This window comes from Ceratotherium simum, chromosome 1 (assembly GCF_057802395.1).
Source record: "Ceratotherium simum simum isolate JZ-2026a chromosome 1, ASM5780239v1, whole genome shotgun sequence".
NCBI classification, from domain to species: Eukaryota; Metazoa; Chordata; class Mammalia; order Perissodactyla; family Rhinocerotidae; genus Ceratotherium; species Ceratotherium simum.
The window spans coordinates 867370-887389 of NC_141900.1; the positions used below are offsets into that span (position 1 = coordinate 867370).

At 45.0% G+C, this 20020-nt stretch overlaps 1 protein-coding gene across 6 annotated transcripts in view; it reads right to left on the reverse strand.

Annotated features, from left to right (window-relative positions):
- Positions 1-1687: 1687 nt before the first annotated feature.
- The window catches only part of URGCP (upregulator of cell proliferation), a 72983-nt gene continuing 54650 nt past the window's right edge, over positions 1688-20020 (reverse strand). For all 6 annotated transcript variants that reach the window (XM_014793620.2, XM_004438315.3, XM_087440301.1 and 3 more), the window contains 3 exons: positions 9954-10004; positions 9706-9744; positions 1688-7742 (listed from right to left, as the gene is read on the reverse strand). In XM_014793620.2, the coding sequence (XP_014649106.1) occupies positions 5149-7742; positions 9706-9744; positions 9954-9987 (2667 nt within the window). In that variant the 5' untranslated portion in view covers positions 9988-10004 and the 3' untranslated portion in view covers positions 1688-5148. The remainder of the gene's footprint in view (positions 7743-9705; positions 9745-9953; positions 10005-20020) is intronic.

A 20020-nucleotide genomic window follows, 5' to 3' on the forward strand; every position in this document is an offset into this window, starting at 1 on the left:
GAGAGGCCTGCTGGGTGGTCTGGACTTCTTTGAGACAGTCTGTCCACTGGATCCGGCACAGCCCAAGGGGTCACCTGTATCACCGGCCGGGCTGTAGGGCAACATTGTGGGAAGGGGAGACTCTGGGCCCACCTGGACTTGCAGAGCACAGTCCAGCCTGGAACATGGTGTTTATTTCCTGGAGCTCACCAAAATCTAACCTCAGGGAGGGGAGCCCCAGCCGGAGACGTCTGCTTTCCTGTTGGCTGCGGGCTCGCGGAGACAACCCCACACGAGACTGACTTCCCCTAACTCAGAACTGCTGACACTTTGTAACCTTGCATTTTGCAAACCTATGGTTTCCACATTACTCCTGGCAATTTGTTTTCTCCTAATAACCAACCCATTCACCAAGAAGAATCCCAGAGGCTCTCAGCTCTATTCTGGGAACTAGGCCAACTAACCACTGAAACCAAGTTAAAGCAGAGTCTTGAATCGTCCTCTTCTTTCTCCAACAGGTAGCCAGAGGGGCTCTAATCCCATGTTTCCCTGGGAGCTCCTGCTCCGTTCTCCCACCCCCTCTCCCTCTGTTGAGGCACAGGAAGAAGGGGTAGGTTCACTGGGTTAGGTCCCAACTATAATTACTGACTTCAGCTTTGGGGTGCTGAGCAAGTCCAGTCTCCTGATAGCGAAACCAATTAGAAACGCTGTGCGCCACACTGGGGCCCTGGGCTAAAAGTCAGGGCTTGGCATAAGTGGATGAGAAATGGGCCCCATGTGTTCTGGCAATTGAGACCTCACTCCCTGGTTCTCAGATGCCGTGCTAGATTTGAAGACAAAAATGTGTGAGACACTATGCCTTCCATAGGGAGCTCAGATGGGGAGAGCAGAAAAGCAGACAGGTGGAACGAGGTTAAGATAAGGACCATGACGGGGCCGGCCCCGTGGTGTAGCGGTTAACTGCGCGTGCTCCACTGCTGGTGGCCTGGGTTTGGATCCTGGGCGCGCACAGATGCACCACTTGTCAGGCCATGCTGTGGTGGCGTCCCATATAAAGTGGAGGAAGATGGGCACAGACGTTAGCTCAGGGCCGGTCTTCCTCAGCAAAAAGAGGATTGGCATGGATGTTAGCTCAGAGCTGATCTTCCTCACCGAAAAAAAACATAAGGACCATGACAGGAGCACATAAAGGCCCCTGACCCCCTCAGGTGGTGGAATGGAGGTGGGCTGCCATCAGAGGCCATCCTGAGGGAGAAGTGCCTGCCAGAGTCAGCCAGGAACAAGGACAGGTGGCAGGAGGCCCCAGGCAGACAATAGCATGAATGAAGCCAGGGAGTCCAGAGTGTGGGTGCTGTGGAGTGAGGGGTGGGAAGTCGCCAGAACCAGGATCAAGATCACCTTGGCCCTGGCCCCGTGGCTTAGCGGTTAAGTGCGCGCACTCCGTTGCTGGCGGCCTGGGTTCGGATCCCGGGCGCGCACCAACGCACCGCTTCTCCGGCCATGCTGAGGCCGCGTCCCACATGCAGCAACTAGAAGGATGTGCAGCTATGACATACAACAATCTGCTGGGGCTTTGGGGGGAAAAAATAAATAAATAAAAATCTTTAAAAAAAAAAAGATCACCTTGGCCCTCTTCTGCAGTCTTGTCTCAGGGGTGCTTGTAAAACCACATCTGATGTAATTTTGTTGAAGTCTTCGGAACCCAGGATAGGTTTATAGCCAACATCTTTTTTTTATTACTGCCTCAGGAAAAAAAGGATTTTTCTTTACTGGGCTAATTCACATCTGAGGAGCTGGGGAGAGATACCACATTAGGTTTACACTGGTACAGATTTCTCAACACGAGCCCTTCTAGGTAGTGTTTCAGTACATCCAAGATAACATCAATTAGAAAACATTGCTTTATATACCATGAAGAAAGAGAAATGGCTGCAAATTAATTTTAAGATACCACTGATTGATTACAAGATAAATCCTGTTTGCCATGTTAAAATGTTTGAGATTGATGTAGAAAGCAGGCAGTTTCCTTTGCATGAACCTCATGGATGTGCAGACTGGTGTAGACACGGCTTCTGGTGCCTTGTGTGCACAGACTTGCTCCTCCAAAACCAGCCTTTGTGCACTCACCAAAGAGCAAGTGCTAGTAGGGGGACTAAGGTTTAGTGAAGTGTAGTGACTGTGCTCAAGGGCTGTGGAATTAGCAGGAAGCAAGGCCGAGGTTCAGAACCAGGCCAGCGTCCTGCATGCTGAGGTGAGCTACTTCCCACCTCCCAGGAGAGGGGCAGGCACTCTTGTGCCTAGTCTCAAAGACTCCCAGGCCATTTACTCCAAGATCACTGACATGGTTCATGCTTTCACCCAAGTAACAGGGTCCCGCGCGAGCAGCCCTGTCCACTCTTCCGAGTGGCTCTCGCATCACTAAGCTTGGCTTCAAGGACGTCACCTGGCAAGGTCTGGGGCCTCTCAGTCTCTGAAGATGTCTTCAGGTCTGATGTGGGGGGTGCCCTCCGGCTGTGGTGATGGCGGGGCATGCTGATGCTTAGTGTTTTGAGCTCTAGGGCCGCTAGGCAAGAGCTGGGTATTGTGGAAATCTGAATCACAAGAGTGGCACTGACTTTAGGGTCTGAAGGTGCACCCCTTTTGCAGGTCATGGAATTGAAACATCAACCTCTAAACGAGGGTGAAGGGAGCGTCATAACTGACTTTTTGGAAAAATCACTCAGCTCCAGGGCAACCTCTCCTGTCCCTGCACCTGAGAGAGGTGATGGTCTTTCCACACCGCCCAGGCAGTTCCAGAATTCCTTGGCTGCTTGACTGCGTGTCCTCCACAGTGGTCCTGCCTGGGGCTGCCCAGGGAAACCTCCTGCTCAGTCTGTTACATCCAGTCTTTAGACTGGTCTGTTTTCAAAAGTCTAAAGAGTCTGGGCAAATGTTTGATGTAATTTCATAGTATCTTAGGTCCTGGGATGCATGGAATAATTTTCCTGATTACTAAGCAGTTATTAATCTGTTTCGGATCCTGCAGCCTCTTGAAAATCTGTTGAAAGCTATGAACTCTTTCCCTAGAAATAAAAGCACACATCTAATTTTCAGGAATTCAATGTCTGAACCTTATCTTTGCACAATGGATAGACCCAAGGTAAAGAATCTTTGATTAGTAGGGAGCCACGAGGGCTGGCTTCCCTGTTTCAGATTTCAGGAATAACTTGAGGGAACTGGTTGATAGTCAACCAATGCTAAGCGAGGTTTCCAGTGCCTGAACTTGGGGCCCAGGAGTGTCCTGGGTGACATTCCTACAGTGCTGGAGAAGCACCTGGGGGGAGTAAGACGAGGTTTTGGTATTTCCAGGTGAACCAACGTCTTAAAATTTGTGTTATTTACGATCCAGGAAGAGGTGAGTTCCTAGTGCCTGAGGATTAGAGATTCTTTTTGAGTTTCAGAAGGGAAAAGGTTTTCCTAAATTTATCAGAAAAAGATAGATCAGGTTTCCAGAGTTCCAGTACTGCCTTCAGCCTCAGTTCCACATGTCTGGAGGCTGGTCCCCAGAACGCAGGGGGCAACATTGTTAACATCAAGGGAGCTGCAGGTGTAGCATCCTGGGACTCCAGAAAAGGGCACAACGAGCCTGCTGTTCAAGAAGGGGTTCCAGTCCCAAGGGCTCCCTTGCCGAGTCTGGCCAAAGGAGTACAAGGAACACAGAGGAGGACCTGGTCACCGCCTGGGGGCCTAGTTTCCCTGAAATCACAAAATGTAGAGGGAAGGAGGCCCCAAGGCCTAAGCAGAGATTCCCAGAGCTAGTGGGGTTGGGGTCCAAGGCTCACTGAGGTGACCCTGGCCCTTGGTAAGGGCCAGCGCAGGCAAGGATTCCAGCTGGGGAATCGACAGTGGAGGAGCCCTACATTCTAGCTTGAATGGTGGCAACCGGGCCATGGAAGATATGAGGGAGGGTGCCTGGCCACAGAGACACGGAAGTGGGACAAAGGGCTGACACTGAGGGGCCAGGCGAGGGGTGAGCCTGGCAGCTGTGGGAGTTTGGGGAAGACGAGTGGTCAGGAGCAGAGGTGTAGGGCTGAGGGCACCGGCTTACTCATCAACACCTATGCAGGGGTGTGGCTGGGCTGCACTGCTGAACTGCTCCAGGCCTCCTTTCCTCACCTATCAAATGGGATCATGGTGGAGATACCTCGAAGTTTCCGCCAAGACAGTTCAGTTTCCTAGTAACAGCCTGAAGAATGGGTCTCTGCTTAGAAAGGAACAGCGTGGCCTTTTTCAGACCCTTCTCTCAGATGTTCACCACTTCAGACATTCTATTTTGCACCCTCCTCAGACTGACACTGATCCTCTTCAGGAAACAGGAAAATTAAGGCACAGAGAGGAACCTGCCCATTACCATCATTTGCACATTCATTCATTTCATTCATTCAACACACATTTATTAAGCGCCCATAGTGTGCCAGGCCCTAGGGGTACAAAGCTGGGTAATGTCCAGCCCTTGCCCTCAAGGAGCTCACAGCCTAGGGGAGGGGCAGAGGTGAACAGGTAAGTCACGATGCACAGCGCTGAGTGTTGTGGCAGAGGTGTAAACAGAGTGCTGTAGGGCGCGGCAGAGCGAGCAGGACCTCTCCTGGGGCGGGGTGGGGAAGCTTCACAGGTCAGTCAATAAATAGAGTGCCCCGGCTGCCCTGCACACTGAGGGCCCTCCCTAAACAGGCAGGATTGAGTCACCAAGGCTGGGGTGCGCTGGAGGAAAGGCCTCCCTCTGCTTCCTCAGGGCACCTTCTGACCTCGATCCTGTACCTGTCTGCCGGGCTGCAGTGATGGGGAGCTACTCTCCACTCCAGGGGCAGATGGAGAAGAGCAGCTGCACAAGAGGCTGAACCCCCAGGGGCCTCGAAAGGAGCTCAGAGACAACAAATTACGGCTGTGTCTCCACCCCCGAAGCCCAGGGCTATTAAACTCCCGAGAGCATCTCTGAGCTGGTCTGTGAGTTGACTTCCTTTCTTAACACTGTTTAGGAAACTCCAGACCCCTGCCTTTTGCTTTTCTCCCTTCTCATGTGGGTCGGGCACCAGCCCCCCTCAGGGGCCAGGTACAGCCCCATGCGGACACCCCCATCAGAACAGGCTGCCCACGGCAGGCCTCCGGCAGCTGAACCTCTGTTCTCCCGACTCAGAGCCGCCTCACCAGCTCAATGAGCTGCTGAATGTTTTTGTTTTGGTTGGACAGGCCATTCCTGATGTTTTCTAGCAGGCATCTCTTTAGTTCAAAAATGGCCTCGCTGTACCCCAAGCTCACAGCGGCCATGGGAGGCACTCCATGCCACAGGCCAGGGATGTGCCAAATGTGCTGCCTCTCAGGGTCACAAAAGGCCAGGTCAGCCAGCGTCCGGATGCCATCGCCCTGTTTCTCCATTTGCACTGCAGCTCTGCTCACGTCACTGGGCTGATCCAGGAGCTGCCTCCTCTCTCTCGGCTTGGGGCCGGAGGCAGACACATCATGAAGGTTCTGGTATACAAACTGATAGTTCGGCATGTGCCCCGTTTTTTCCAGCCTCAGAAATGCATGCAGAATAGCCGGTGGGATGTCCCTCGTTTCAGCTAAACTGACCACGGTGACGTTGCTCAGCCCCATAATCAAAGTGGCCAGGGAAGCCTCCAGCTCAAACCTCTCCCCAGCGGCGGTCAGAGCCCCCCCTATCAAGCCTCCAGAGTCTATCACCAGGATGTGGTCACAGCCCAGGTCCTGGCTGAAGCTCTCGGCCACTGTGATGAGCTGCATAAAGGCCCCTCGAGGACCACAGCCCTTCCCCGTGGCAAACCGCAGCCCAAACATGGTGTTGAGAAGGGTGGACTTGCCTGTGCCCGGCACGCCCAGCGCTGACAGGACCACCAGTCGCGACCTTCTCTCCAGGCGGATGTGCAGCTCCTTCAGGAGCCCTGTGACCCAGCGCAGGGGAGTGCTCAGTGTGCTCCCGTCGATCAGCTCCAGGGGGAGCCCCTTCAGCAGCAGCTCCAAGGCCAGGCCTGGGAAGTGGGCAAACCGCCTTTGGCCTGCTGGCAGCTTCCCTGCCTCCACAAGGCAGCTTTCTGCCTCGTAAAACTGTCCCATCTCCCGCAGGAAGTGCTCCACCCCCAGGGGCTCAGGCCAGAGCGCCTCACTGAAGTCCACTGCCCCACAGTGTTTTGGTCTCAGGGTAAGAATTGTCTCCGGAGGCTGTCTCAGCCTTGGCTGGGCCACCCGGGCCAGCCCCCACTCCATCCACCTCAGGAAGTACTGCTTCTCGCCCAGGGAGGCGCTGCTGACGCCTGTGATGAACTCTTGCACCCCCCAGGCAGGGTCGTGGCCATTTTGCTGCATTCGAAGTTCCAGTAAACGATGCCTCAGCTCAGCCCTGTGCTTCTCAGGAGGGTCTCCAGCCCACTGGACCTGGCAGAGCTCCTTCTCCACCTGGGCCGCCTTTCTCCAAGGGTCCCCCTGCAGCCTCAGCTCGTCCCTCCGGTAGGCGTCCGAGTCTTTGATTTTCCTGGTGATGCGCTCCATCCGGTCTTTCGCTCGCTGACACTCCTCGCAGTCCTCATCCACCCTCAGCCCCAGCTTACGGGCTGCATTCGCCATCTCCTCCACAGACAGCCTCCTGCAGGGGGACCGGGCCACGTGCCCCACGATGGAGCGGATCCTCCGCACAAAGCTCGCGCTGTCCGTGCTGCTGACCTTCACGAGAACGTGCGAGTGGTCCATCTTCAGCACGGGGATTAACTTGTTCAGGAATCTCAGGTTTGTGTTTCGTTTCCCACGGTAGGGACTCAGGATGAAGTAGTATTTTGTGGCCGACCCCTTCATGGAGTACAGCAGTTTGTACTCCTTCTTACTGATGTTGTCTGTCAAGATGAACACGGCTGAGGAGATTTCTGTCAAGAGCTTAAACTGCAGCCAATGAGACCCAATGTCACCTCTCAGGTTCAGAAAGGCCACAGGCTCTGGGAAAATGTCCAAGTCTTCCCTGCCACTGGGAAGAAACCAGGAAATTTCCACCATCCCGTCTGCAATCTCCCGAGGGTTGGTGCCCAAGTTCAGATCCCGGTGCCAGAAGCAGTCCCGCTGCCTGTGGCCCGGGCTGAGCACTGCATTGAGAAGCTGGGACTTGGAGTTGCTGCTGACCTCCATGCGCACGAAGGCAAAGGCCGGCGCCCGGAACAGGACCACGCTGTCTTCTCTGAAGCTGCCCACCCCCCTTGGAGGCTGTGACCACCATGTCCGCACAATGCCCCTCATGGCCCACAGCAGAAATGTGTGGTAGTGGTTTTCTGAGTCAGGCAAGATGAGAGGGAGTGCAAACTGGCAGAGGGACATTTTTACCACGATTTCTTGTTGCAGGAAACTATCTGAGGAAAGCAGAAGGGCACAGAGAAGGTCCAAGGGGTTCACAGGCGTGTCGGGGGTTGGCAGCTCAGAGAAAGAATAGATGTCCGCAGAGATATCGTCAGCTGTGTCCCAGTAGATAATCTCCTCTTCCATCTGGCTCTCCTTCTCCACAGGCCTGGCATCTGGGGGCATGTCCAGCACCATGGTGGTGTTCCTGGCTTCAGCATTGAGGGCCTGCAGCTTCCTGAGGAAATTCCAGGGCAAGTCTTTGGGAACCTGAGGAGCCCAGTTCTTCATGCTGTCACTACTGATCTGCAGGGAGTCCTGGAGGCTCAGTTTCTGGACCTGGTATGTCTCTAGTCCCAAAAGTGACAGCATTTCTTGCAGTCTGCTCCTCTCCACTGTGGAAAGAAATGAAGACATAAGTGCTCACCCTGCGTGTCAAGAGCCCAGGTTAGAGGTGAGAGGGAAGAGCCAGCATGGCGGGGTGGGAGATGGCCTCCTTCAGAGAGCAGGATCCTGGTACCCCTAGGCCCACCAGAGACCAAGACAGAGGTAAAATCACACCATCCCAGGACCAAACATAGCCAGATAAGCTCTCTAATGTGGGCCACATTAAGAATTGGGAGATTTCATGGAAAAGTCTACATGTCTGGTTTCTCTTCCAACCTACAAGATCTAGCAACACTGAGTCCAAATTTAATTGGCTAGAGTGAGCAGCTATGTACCCCTGATGTGGAATGCAGGCCCCATTCTTCCACCATGCCCCCACTCCAAGATACTCCCGTGCTTCTGACCCCACACTCCGGGCCCAGCAGCGGGCTCCCTCGTCCTGACCCCACACTCCGGGCCCAGCAGCGGGCTCCCTCGTCCTGACCCCACACTCCGGGCCCAGCAGCGGGCTCCCTCGTCCTGACCCCACACTCCGGGCCCAGCAGCGGGCTCCCTCGTCCTGACCCCACACTCCGGGCCCAGCAGCGGGCTCCCTCGTCCTGACCCCACACTCCGGGCCCAGCAGCGGGCTCCCTCGTCCTGACCCCACACTCTGGGCCCAGCAGTGGGTTCCCTCACACTGTCACCAGGAATTTCCCACAGGAGACACAATCACTAATTCACTCTGATTTTCTAGTTAATATTCTCTTCTCTTTAAAAATGAGTTGGAGAATTTTTAAAGGAAACAGGGAGTTATTACTAGGCATAGAGTGACAGAAATCATAGGTAAACAACCATTTTTCAAATCTGAAGCCAATAATACAGTTTTAAATTTTTACTTAATTAAAATATTTGGTAGAGATTATCATAAGCCTGCACTTATTTGTTCAGATCTTCAAATATCACCAAAAACAATATGAATTCTTACAAACACTAGATGCTCAGAACAGTAATGAGCCTTCAAAGGTTTCACACCATCCCTGTCTTGCCCATGGCATCTTAACTATTTTCATACTGCATATAATAGTACATTTTAAATGTTAATAAATAAATGCAAATCCTGCTGAGCTCCAGGATTTTCTCCATTCCTTTCTTTTTGAGGAAGTGACAGCTGTGATGCTTCCTTAGATGCTCATATAAACCGCGAGAGGAAGCACAAGTGACCAGCCCTCTTTTTGAGTCTTAAGAAGTCATATGATGGACTCAGGACAACTCCTGGGTGACCAGCAGGACTCAAAACACTGGAACTCAGGTGTCTCGTTCCCCCATAGGGGTCCACCTGCCGCTTAATGTTCCGCCTCAGAAACCCTCCATCCACAGGGGCTCAGAGAGCTCTATATGCAGTGTGGCTGCCGTATCGCCCCAGAGAGAACAAGGGCTGGTGGACTTGTTCCAGAAACAAAAGAACTGTGTGGGGAGAGAGACATTGTGGTAGAAATCCTTCATAGGTGCTACTCAGGTTTCTGAGTTTTGCCTGAATGAAACCAGGGACATTGTTTTTCTTATCCAGACATGGAACAACTATTTTTATTTTTTAAGTGGCCTGGTAGTTAAGTGTGACAGGGAAAAGCCAGCGCAAACAAACTTATTTATATATGCACTCATGCCCAGTGTGTGACCCTCGGCAGATCTGTAAACAAAACCACTGGACCAGATGAATGGTTCCCAAACCTAGCTGTGCTTTAGAATCACCTTGGGAACTTGTTAACTGTAAGATTCCTGAGCTTCCCCTCTACGGAGCTCACTCACTATGTCACTTTATATGGGGAACAGCTCCCTGGGGGGGTGTTTTTCTGGCCATATTATTAATGGCACATAAAGGGTTAATGGACTAGAGGTGACTTTGGTGCAGTCAGGGAACCACCAGCCTAGATGATGTCCTCTTTCAATAGGACAGGAAGCTAGAGCAGAGAGAACAGAGAAAACACATACCTGGTGGAAAGTCACCATCCTGAGCCTCATTCGTACCATCTAAAAAACCAAACAAAAATGAAGTGTCAATCCAATCAGGTGCCTTGGATTGACACATTAATTTAAGCTAAACTCAGAAGCCTCTCTTTCTTACTAGGATAGCAACTTCTCCCAATTTTTCAAAATATAAAATCCCAGTTATTTTTCACTTTACCCATTCCCTCTCTCTTTCCCCAATCCAATCTGTTGCCAAATCCTGTAGTTCCTACCTCCATAATGAAACTCGCAATCATCTCCTTCCATTTCTCTCCATTCCAAATCTAGAAGTAAAAAACACATGCACATTTAGTTTTATCAGCAAGTTAAGGACCTTTCTGCCAAAAAGATCAAGTGAGGATGTGGTGGCTAATGTTCATCTTTAGTGCTATTACTGGCTTCAGTTTTTCCTATGTAAATTTCATTTTTCTTCAACCCAAAATATGACACAAAGTAGTAACAGTTACACATAAGACAGTGATTTGCTCTAGGATATAGTCCTTGTAGAATTTACTAAACTTTGTGAAAATAAAATATAAATAACTTTATGAAACTTACATAGATTAATCTTTGATTTTAGAAACTATTTAAAATATAAGTTGATATAAATTCCTTGGCTCAATTTCAAGATTACTTCCTACAAACATTATTTTATTATATAATAATAATTTTTTGTAATCATTTAAAATGATGCACATATATGGGGGGAGGGCAGAGAGTGGGGAAGAGTTATAACTTAAAAGTAAACTGTTATTTGTCCAAAGTCTCTAACATCATGATATGTCCAGCAACACTAATATGTTAATTCTAGAATGTATTTAATTTAGTGCTATTCAGATATCTGCATTGGGGAAAAAAGACCTTAAAACCCTAGAGATTTGCTTACAAACGTGTGACAGTGGGAGCATGACTTCTGTATGCATATTTTTATTGTTTTGACTTTTTTTTTTTTCACTGAAGAAGACCCAGGCTGCCGAAGCGGAGCACAATGAACTTAACCACTAGACAGACCACTGGGGCTGGCCCTTGTTTTGACTTTTTATCTAAGTAGGAGTATCACCTATTCCAAAATTAAAATTATATATATATATATATATATTTTTTTTTTCTGTGAGGAAGATCAGCCCTGAGCTAACATCTAACATCCATGCCAATCTTCCTCTTTTTGCTGAGGAAGACTGGCCCTGAGCTAACATCCGTGCCCATCTTCCTCCACTTTATGTGGGATGCCGCCACAGCATGGCCTGACAAGTGGTGTGTCGGTGCGTGCCCACGATCCAAACCCGGGCTGCCAGCAGTGGAGCGTGTGCACTTAACCGCTACGCCACAGGGCCAGCCCCTAAAATTATATTTTTAAAAGCTTATGAATCAAGACAAGATTCTGACATTTTCAGATTTATTAATTCTCTTATGATTTCCATATAATCAGGTAGATAAACATAACATTTCAGACAGTAGTCTTTGATGATGTCTCTGGGAGACAGACATGAAGAGCAGGAAGGAGACAAACAGGAGAAAAGGGTTCAGAAAGCAGGAGAGTATCAGAGAAGACACAGATGGTTCACACAGATCAAACTGAAATGCTGAGCAGTCAAAAGATTATTTTATTCAAAGAGGAGAAAAGACATCAGCATTCTTCCAACGAATGCAAACTGCCAAATGAGAAGATAGAACAATTGAAGAAGAGAACAGGACAGCCAGAGAAGCCCGGGATGGGGTCAAGGGGGCTCTGAGAGAGTAGTTTTGAGCTGAAATCAAGGAGGAAGCTTCAGACCCAGAGAAGACAGGGCCTTGCTTTGTTAGGGATGAGAAACAGTTCTGATTTGGACCAGAAAGGTAACAAGTGGGTGAAGGCAAGGATGCTCAAAGTAGCCAAAGTGTCGGGTTATCAAACGAGGAAACTACTGACAAGGGGTGGGAGAGCCTAATGCTCCACAGGCAGAGAACGCTGGAAGCCAAGATAAACATCCGTCACCACGGAAGAGGTGGAAGAGGAGGCAGCAAGTCTGCAGGCAAGGACACAAGTCAGCAGCAAACACAGGGGCCAGCAAGGGCTTGCGACCATGGGCCAAGGTCTCCACTATACTTCAGTTGGACAGCTGGGCTCAAGTGGAACACAAGGGGCAGAGTGTGGGCCAGGTCCTACCACTGAAATGAACTCTAAGTGGGGCAATTAAAGCCATTCTCATCCATCAAACTGAATTACTTGTTTTCCCCAATTATTGAAGTACCCAGTACTCACACTGTAGAGTTTTTCACCAAATTTTTGAATACTTGTTATTGGGCAGTAAATGGATATTTAAGACACCATTTGACCCCTTGGGGCTGTTACCGTTAAGAATGAGCTATGGGGGCCGGCCCCGTGGCCTAGTGGTTAAGTTCGGCGCACTCTGCTTTGGCATCCCAGGTCCAGTTCCCGGGCATGGCCGTACACTGACTGTCGGAGGCCATGCTGTGGCAGCGACCCACATACGAAACAGAGGAAGACTGGCACATATGTTAGGTCAGGGCAAATCTTCCTCAAGCAAAAAAAAAAAAGGAGGATTGGCAGCAGATGTCAGCTCAGGGTGAATCTTCCTCAGCAAAAAAACAAAACAAAAAAAAGAATGAGCTATGGACACCTACATGCAAAAGAATGAAGTTGAACTCCTATCTCACACCATACATAAAAATTTACTCAAAATGTACCAATGACCTGGGGTCATGGTGGTTGAGTTCGCGTGCTCTGCTTCAGCAGCTGCTTTGGCGGCCTGGAGTTCACAGGTTCAGATCCTGGGTGAGGACTTACACACTGCTTATCAAGCCATGCTGTGGCAGCTGTCCCACATATAAGGTGGAGGAGGACGGGCATAGATGTTAGCCCGGCGCCAATCTTCCTCAGCAAAAAGAGGAGGTTTGGCAACAGATGTTAGCTCAGGGCTAAAACCATACAACTCGTAGAAGAAGACATGGGGGTAAATCTCCATAACCTTGAGTTTGTCAATGGATTCTTAGGTATGACACCAAAAGCACAGTCAACAAAAGGAAAAACAGATAAACTGGACTTAATCAAAATAAAAATTTTGAGTGGCATCAAAGAACATTATCAAGAAAGTGAAAAGACAACCTATAGAATGGGAAAAAATATGTGCAAATCATATGTGATTAGGGTCTAGTGCCTAGAATACACAAACAACTCTTACAACTTCACAACAAAAAAGACAAACAACCTGATTAAAAAATGGGCAAAGGACTTGAACAGATATTTCCCCAAAATATATTTCGGATCCTGGGCGCGCACCGACGCACTGCTTGGCAAGCCATGCTGTGGCGGCGTCCCATATAAAGTAGAGGAAGATGGGCATGGATGTTAGCCCAGGGCCAGTCTTCCTCAGCAAAAAAAGAGGAGGACTGGCAGATGTTAGCACAGGGCTGGTCTCCTCACAAAAAAATAAATAAATAAACAGAAGATAACAAGTGTTGGCAAGGATGGGGAAAAACTTGAACCTTCATGCATTTCTGGTGGGATTGTAAATGGGGCAGCTGCTGTGGAAAACAGTTTGGCTATTCCTCAAAAAGTTAAACATAGAATTACCATTTGACTCAGCAATTCCACTCCTAGGTAAATACTCCAAAGAACTGAAAACAGGGACTCAAGCAAGTACAGGTACACGCATGTTCACAGCAACACTACACACAATGGCCAAAAGGTGGAAACAACCCAAATGTTCACCAACAGATGAATGGATAAACAAAATGTGGCTCTCCATACAATGGAATATTAGTCAATCTTAAAAAGGACCAATATGGATGAACCCCAAAACATCACGCTAGATGCAAGAAACCAAACACAAAAGGGCACATATTGTCTGATTCCATTTATAGGAAATATACAGAATAGATAAACAGAGACTTAACATAGATTGGTGGTTGCTATAGGGGCTGGGAGGAGGGAGGGATGGGGAGAAAATGTTTAATGGGTACAGAGTTTTACATTCAAGTGATGGAAATGTTTTGGAAGTAAATAGATAAGAAGTACATCTTTGTGAATATACTAAATGCCACAGAATTATTCACTTTAAAATGTTTTTTTCCACCAATTTTTTTCCTTTTTTTATTCTGTTAAAATACACGTAAGATAACATTTACTATCTTAACCATGTTTAAGCGTACAGTTCACTGGTATTAAATACATTCACATTGTTGTGCAGTCATCACCACCATCCATCCCTGTAACTCTATTCATCTTGTAAATATGAAATTCTATACCTATTAAACAATAACTTCCGATTCTCCCCTCCCCTCAGTCCCTGGCAACTACCATTATACTTTCTGTCTATGATTTTGACTACTCTAAGTACCTCATATAAGTGGACTCATACAGGATTTGTCTTTTTGTGACTGACGTTTCACTTAGCGTAGTGTTCTCAAGGTTCATCCATGCTGCAGCATATTGCAGAATTTCCTTCCTTTTAAAGGCTAAATAATATTCCACTGTATGTATATACCACATTTTGGTAATCCATTCATCAGTTGATGGCACTTGGATTGCTTCCATGTTTTGACTGTTGTGAATAATGCTGCTATGAACATGGGTGTGTACAAACATCTTTTCAAGACCTTGCTTTCGATTCTTTTGAGTATATGACCAGAAGTGGAACTGCTGGGTCATATGGTAATTTTATTTTTAATTTTTTGAGGAATCTCCATACTGTTGTCCACAGTGGCTTCACCATTTTACATTTCCACCAACAATGCACAAAGGTTCCAACTTCTCTACATCCTCACCAACACTTGTTCTCTTCTGTCTTTTTGATAGTAGCCATCCTAATAGATGTCAGGTAGTGTTTCATTGTAGTTTTGATCTGCATTTCCCTAATGATTAGTGCTGCTGAGCATCTTTTCATGTGCTTATTGTCCAGGTGTGTATCTTCTTTGAAGATCTATCTGTTCAAGTCCTTTGCCCATTTTTGAATCACGTTTTTTTTGTTGTTGTTGAGTTTTAGGAGTTCTCAATATATTCTGATATTAATCCCTTATCACATATATGATTTGCAAATATTTTCTCCCATTCCATGGGTTGCCTTTATACTCTGTGGATAGTATCTTTTGATACACAAAATTTTTTCATTTTCATGAAGTCCAATTTGTATATTTTTTCTTTTGTTGCCTGAGCCTTTGGTGTCATACCCAAGAAATCACTGTCAAATCCAAATTCGTGAAGTTTTTATCCGATGTTTTATTCCAAGACCAAGTTTTAAGTCTTACATTTAGGATTACATTGATCCCTCTTGAGTTAATTTTTGTATACAGTGTTAGGTAAGGGTCCAACTTCATTCTCTTGCATCTGAATATCCAGTTTTCCCAGCACCATTTGTTGAAAAGACTGTACTTTACCCATTGAATAGTCTTGATACCCTTGTCAAAAATCATTTGACAGTCTATGCGAGGGTTTATTTCTGGGCTTTCTATTCTATTCCATTCGTCTGTGTGTCTGTCTTTATCCAATACCACATTGTTTTGATTACTATAGCTTTGTAGTAGGTTTTGAAATCAGGAAGTATGAAACCTCTGGTTTTGTTCTTCATTTTCCAGACTGTTTTCAAGATTGGCTATTCACTGTCCCTTGAAATTCCATGAGAATTTTTAGGATGGGTTTTTCTATTTCTGCAAAAAATGTCATTGAGTATTTGATAGGGATTGCATTGAATCTGTAGATAGCTTTGGGCAGTACTGACATTTTAACAATATTAAGTCTTCCAGGCCATGAACATGGTATGTGTTTCATTTATTTACGTCTTCTTTAATTTTTTCCAAAAATATTTTGTAAGTTTATTGTACAAGTCTTTCACCTCCTTGATTAAGTTAATTCCTAAGTATTTTATTCTTTTTGGTACTATTGTAAACAGAATTGTTTTTTTAATTTCCTTTTCAGGTTTTCCATTGTTAGTGTATAGAAATGCAACAGATTTTTGTGTTGGCTTTGTATCCTGTTACTTTGCTGAATTCATTTATTAGTTCTAAAGCATTTTTGTGGATCTTTACGATTTTCTACATATAAGATTACATCATCTGCAAACAGAGATAATTTTACTTCTTCTTTTCCAATTTGGATGCCTTTTATTTCTTCTTCTCGCCTAACTGCTCTGGCTAGAACTTCTATATTGAATAGAAGTGGTGAAAGTGGGCACACTCGCCTTGTTCCTGATCTTAGAGGAAAAGCTTTCAGTCTTTTACCATTTGGGATTATGTTTGCTGTGGGTTGTTCATATATGGCTTTTATTATGTGGAGGTAGTTTACATTGCTTCCTATTTTAAAGAGTGTTTTTATCATGAAAGGGCATTGAATTTTGTCAAATGTTTTTTCTGCATCAGTTGAGATGATCATGTGGTTTCTTTCCTTCATTTTGTTGATGTGGTGTTATTATAAGTCGAACCATCCTTGCATTCCAGGAATAAATCCCACTTGGTTATGGTGTATCATCCTTTTAATATGCTGTTGAATTCTGTTTGCTGGTGTTTTGTTGAGGATTTTTGCATCAGTGTTCATAAGGGATATTGGTCTGGAGTTTCATTTGCTTGTAGTGTCTTTATCTGGCTTTGGTTTCAGGGTTATGCTGGCCTCAAGAATGAGTTAGGAAGAGTTCCCTCTTCTTCAATTTTTTGAAAAAGTTTGAGAAGGACTAGTATTAGTTCTTCTTCAAATGTTTGGTAGAATTCACCAGTAAAGCCATCAGGAGAACGGGCCGGTCCTGTGGCTTAGCGGTTAAGTGCGCACGCTCTGCTGCTGGCGGCCCGGGGTTCGGATCCCAGGTGCACACCGACACACCGCTTCTCCGGCCATGCTGAGGCCGCGTCCCACATACAGCAACTAGAAGGATGTGCAACTATGACATACAACTATCTACTGGGGCTTTGGGGGAAAAATAAATAAAATTATTAAAAAAAAAAAAAAAGCCATCAGGAGCAGGTCTTTTCTTTGTGGGGAGATTTTTTATTACTGATTCAATCTCCTTATTAGTTATAGGTCTATTCAGATTTTCTGTTTCTTCATGATTTAGTCTTGGTAGGTTTTGTGTTTCTAGGAATTTGTCTGTTTTGTCCAGGTTACCCAATTTTTTGGCATACAGTTGTTCATAGTACTCTCCTATGATCCTTTTTATTTCTGCAGAATATGTAGTAATGTCCCACTTTCATTTCTGATTTTAGTAATTTGAGTCTTCTTTCTTTTCTTCCTAGTCCATCTAGATAAGCTTTATCAATTTTGTTGATCTTACTGAAGAACCAACTTTTGGTTTCATTGACTTTCTCTATTGCTTTTCTATTCTCTAGTTCATTGATCTCTACTCTAATCTTTATTATTTCCCTCTTTTTGTTAGCTTTGGGGTTAGTTTGTTCTTTTTTTTCTAGTTTCTTAAGTTGTAAATTTAGGTTGTTGATATGAGATGTTTCCTGTTTTTAATGTAAGCATTTACAGCTATACATTTCCCCCTTCACACTCCTTTCGCTGTGTCCCATATGTTTTGGTGTGTTGTGTTTCTGTTTTCATTTGTCTCTAAGTATTTTTTAATTTCCTTGTCATTTCTTCTCTGATCCATTGGTTGTTAAAAAGCATGTTGTTAAGTTTCCACAATTTTGTAAATTTTTCAGTTTTCTTTATGTTATTGATTTATAATTTCATCCCATTGTCATCAGAGAAGACATTTTGTATTATATTTATCTTTTTAAGTCTATTGAGACTTAACTTGTGGCCCTACATACGGTTTATACTGCTAAATGTCCCATGTATGCTTGAGAAGAATGTGTATGCTCTTGTTGGGCAGAGTGTTTTGTATATGTCTGTTGGATCTAGTTGGTTTATTGTGTTGTTTAAATCCTCTATTTCCTTACTTATCTTCTGTCTGGTTGTTCTATCCATTATTGTGAGTAAGGTATTAAAGTCTCCAACTCTTATTGTAGAACTGTCAATCCCTCCCTTCAATTCTGTCAGTTTTTGCTTCAAATATTTTGATGGTCTTCCATTAGATGCATAAATGTTTATAACTGTTATATCTTCTTGCTGTATTCAGCCTTTTACTAATATATAATGTTCTTCTTTGTCTCTTATACCTTTTGTGATTTAGAGTCTATTTTGTCTTATATTGGTATAGCCACTGCTGCTCTATACCAGAGCTGCTCTATACCAGAGCTGCTCTATACCATATACTATTTGCCTGGAATATCTTTTTCCATCCTTTCACTTTCAAATGGTTTAATGTTTTGGGATCTCAAGTGAGTCTCTTGGAGACAGCATATAGTTGGATCATGTGTTTTGATCCATTCTGCCAATCTCTGCCTTATGATTGTAGAGTTTATCCATTTACATTTAAAGAATTACTGATAAGGCAGGACTTCTCTCATTGTGCTATTTGTGATATCACTTTTTTTGTCCTTCATTTCCTACATTCCTATCTTTTTTTGTGTTCAGTTCATTTTTTGTAGTGAAATGTTTAAATTCCTTCTTAATTTCCTTTTGTGTATATTCTATAGCTATTTGCTTTGTGGTTGCCATAGGGGTGACATTAACATCCCAAAGTTATAACATTCTATTTTGAATTTATAGCAGTTTAACTTCAGTAACATACAAAAACTCTGCTCCTTTACACTCTGTCCCTACCCCTTTTTGGTTGTTGATATCACAAAATTACATCTTTATACAATGTGTGCCACCAAACATAAACTAAATCATTCTTTAAAATTCATGGTCTCCTAAATTATGTAGAAAACAAGATTTGGAATTACAAACCAAAGTTACAGTAATACTAGCTGTTACATTATTAATTTTTTTCCTTAAGTGTATTAGTTTCTTAAATCATGTAGAAAACAAAAAGTACAGTTACAAACTTGTTACAATAATACTAGTTATTATAATTGCCCATATATTTACCTTTATTGAGATCTTTACTTCTCCACACGGCTTCAGGTTACTGTCTAGCGTCCCTTCATTTCACCTTGCAGGACTCCCTTGAGCGTTTCTTGCAGGGAAAGTCCAGTGGTCATGAACTCCCTCAGCTTTTGTTTATCTGGGAATGTCTTGACTTCTCTCTCACTTCTAAAGGACAGTTTTGCTGGATTTAGGATTCTTGGTTGACTGTTTTTTTCTTTTAGCATTTTGAATATATCTGCCCACTATCACCTGGCCTCCAAAGTTTCTGATGAGAATCTGCAGAAAATCTCTTTGAGGATCACTTGTATGTGATGATTGGCTTTTCTCTTGCTTGTTTCAAGATTTTCCCTTTGGCTTAGCCTTTTGAAAGTTAATTATAATGAGTCTCAGTGTGGGCTCTTTGAATTCATCTTACTTGGGATCATTGAGCTTCATGTATGTTTATGTTCATGTCTTTCTTTAAATTGGGAAATTTTCAGCCATTATTTCTTCAAATATTCTCTCTGCCCCTTTCTCTCTCTATTCTCCTTCTGGGACTCCCACAATGCGTATCTTGGTCCTTTTTATGGTGTCCCATAGGTCTCTTAGGCTGTACTTACATTTCTTCAATCTTTTCTCTTTCTATTCCTCAACCTCAATAATTTCCATCGTCCTATCTTCAAGTTCTCGGATTCATTGTTCTGCCCACTCAAATCTGCCTTTAAATCCTTCTAGTGATTTTTTCATTTCAGTTATTGTACTTTTCAGTTCCAGAATTTCATTTTGGTTTCTTTTTAGGTTTTCTCTTTAGTGATATTTCCATTTTGTTCATATCATGTTCTTGACTTGCTCCACATCTTCCTTTAGTTCTTTCAGCATCTTTAAGACCATTATTTTAAAGTCTTTGTCTAATATATCTTCCAATAAGTCTTCAAGGACAGATTCTGTTGTATTATTTATTTTCCTTTGAATGGGCCATGTTCTCCTGTTTCTTTGTATGCCTTATGACTTTTTGTTGAACATGGACATTTGAATCTAATAATGTGGTAACTCTGGAAATCAGATTCTCTCCCTTCCCCAGGGTTTGCTGTCTTTTGTTATTGTTTTAGTTTTTTTGATTGTTATAGGCTGTCTCTGTGCTGAGGATCAGTCTGAGGTGTAAACGTAAGGTCTTCTCAGGTCTTTTCTGAGCCTTTTCCTGGGCATGTACAGTCACTTTTTAATTTTCCCTGTATATGCAGTTGTTTTTAATGTCTGGCTCCCAAAAAGGAAAAAGCAATAAGTGAAGGAGGTAAGAGTGTTGGTCTTTTAAATCCCTTGGAAGTCATTTCAGCTGGAGGAGGAGGGGAGAGGTGCAACTATGGGGGGAGGAGCAACAACAATGGCTGCCCCCCTCTTTGTCCGCACCTCTGTGAT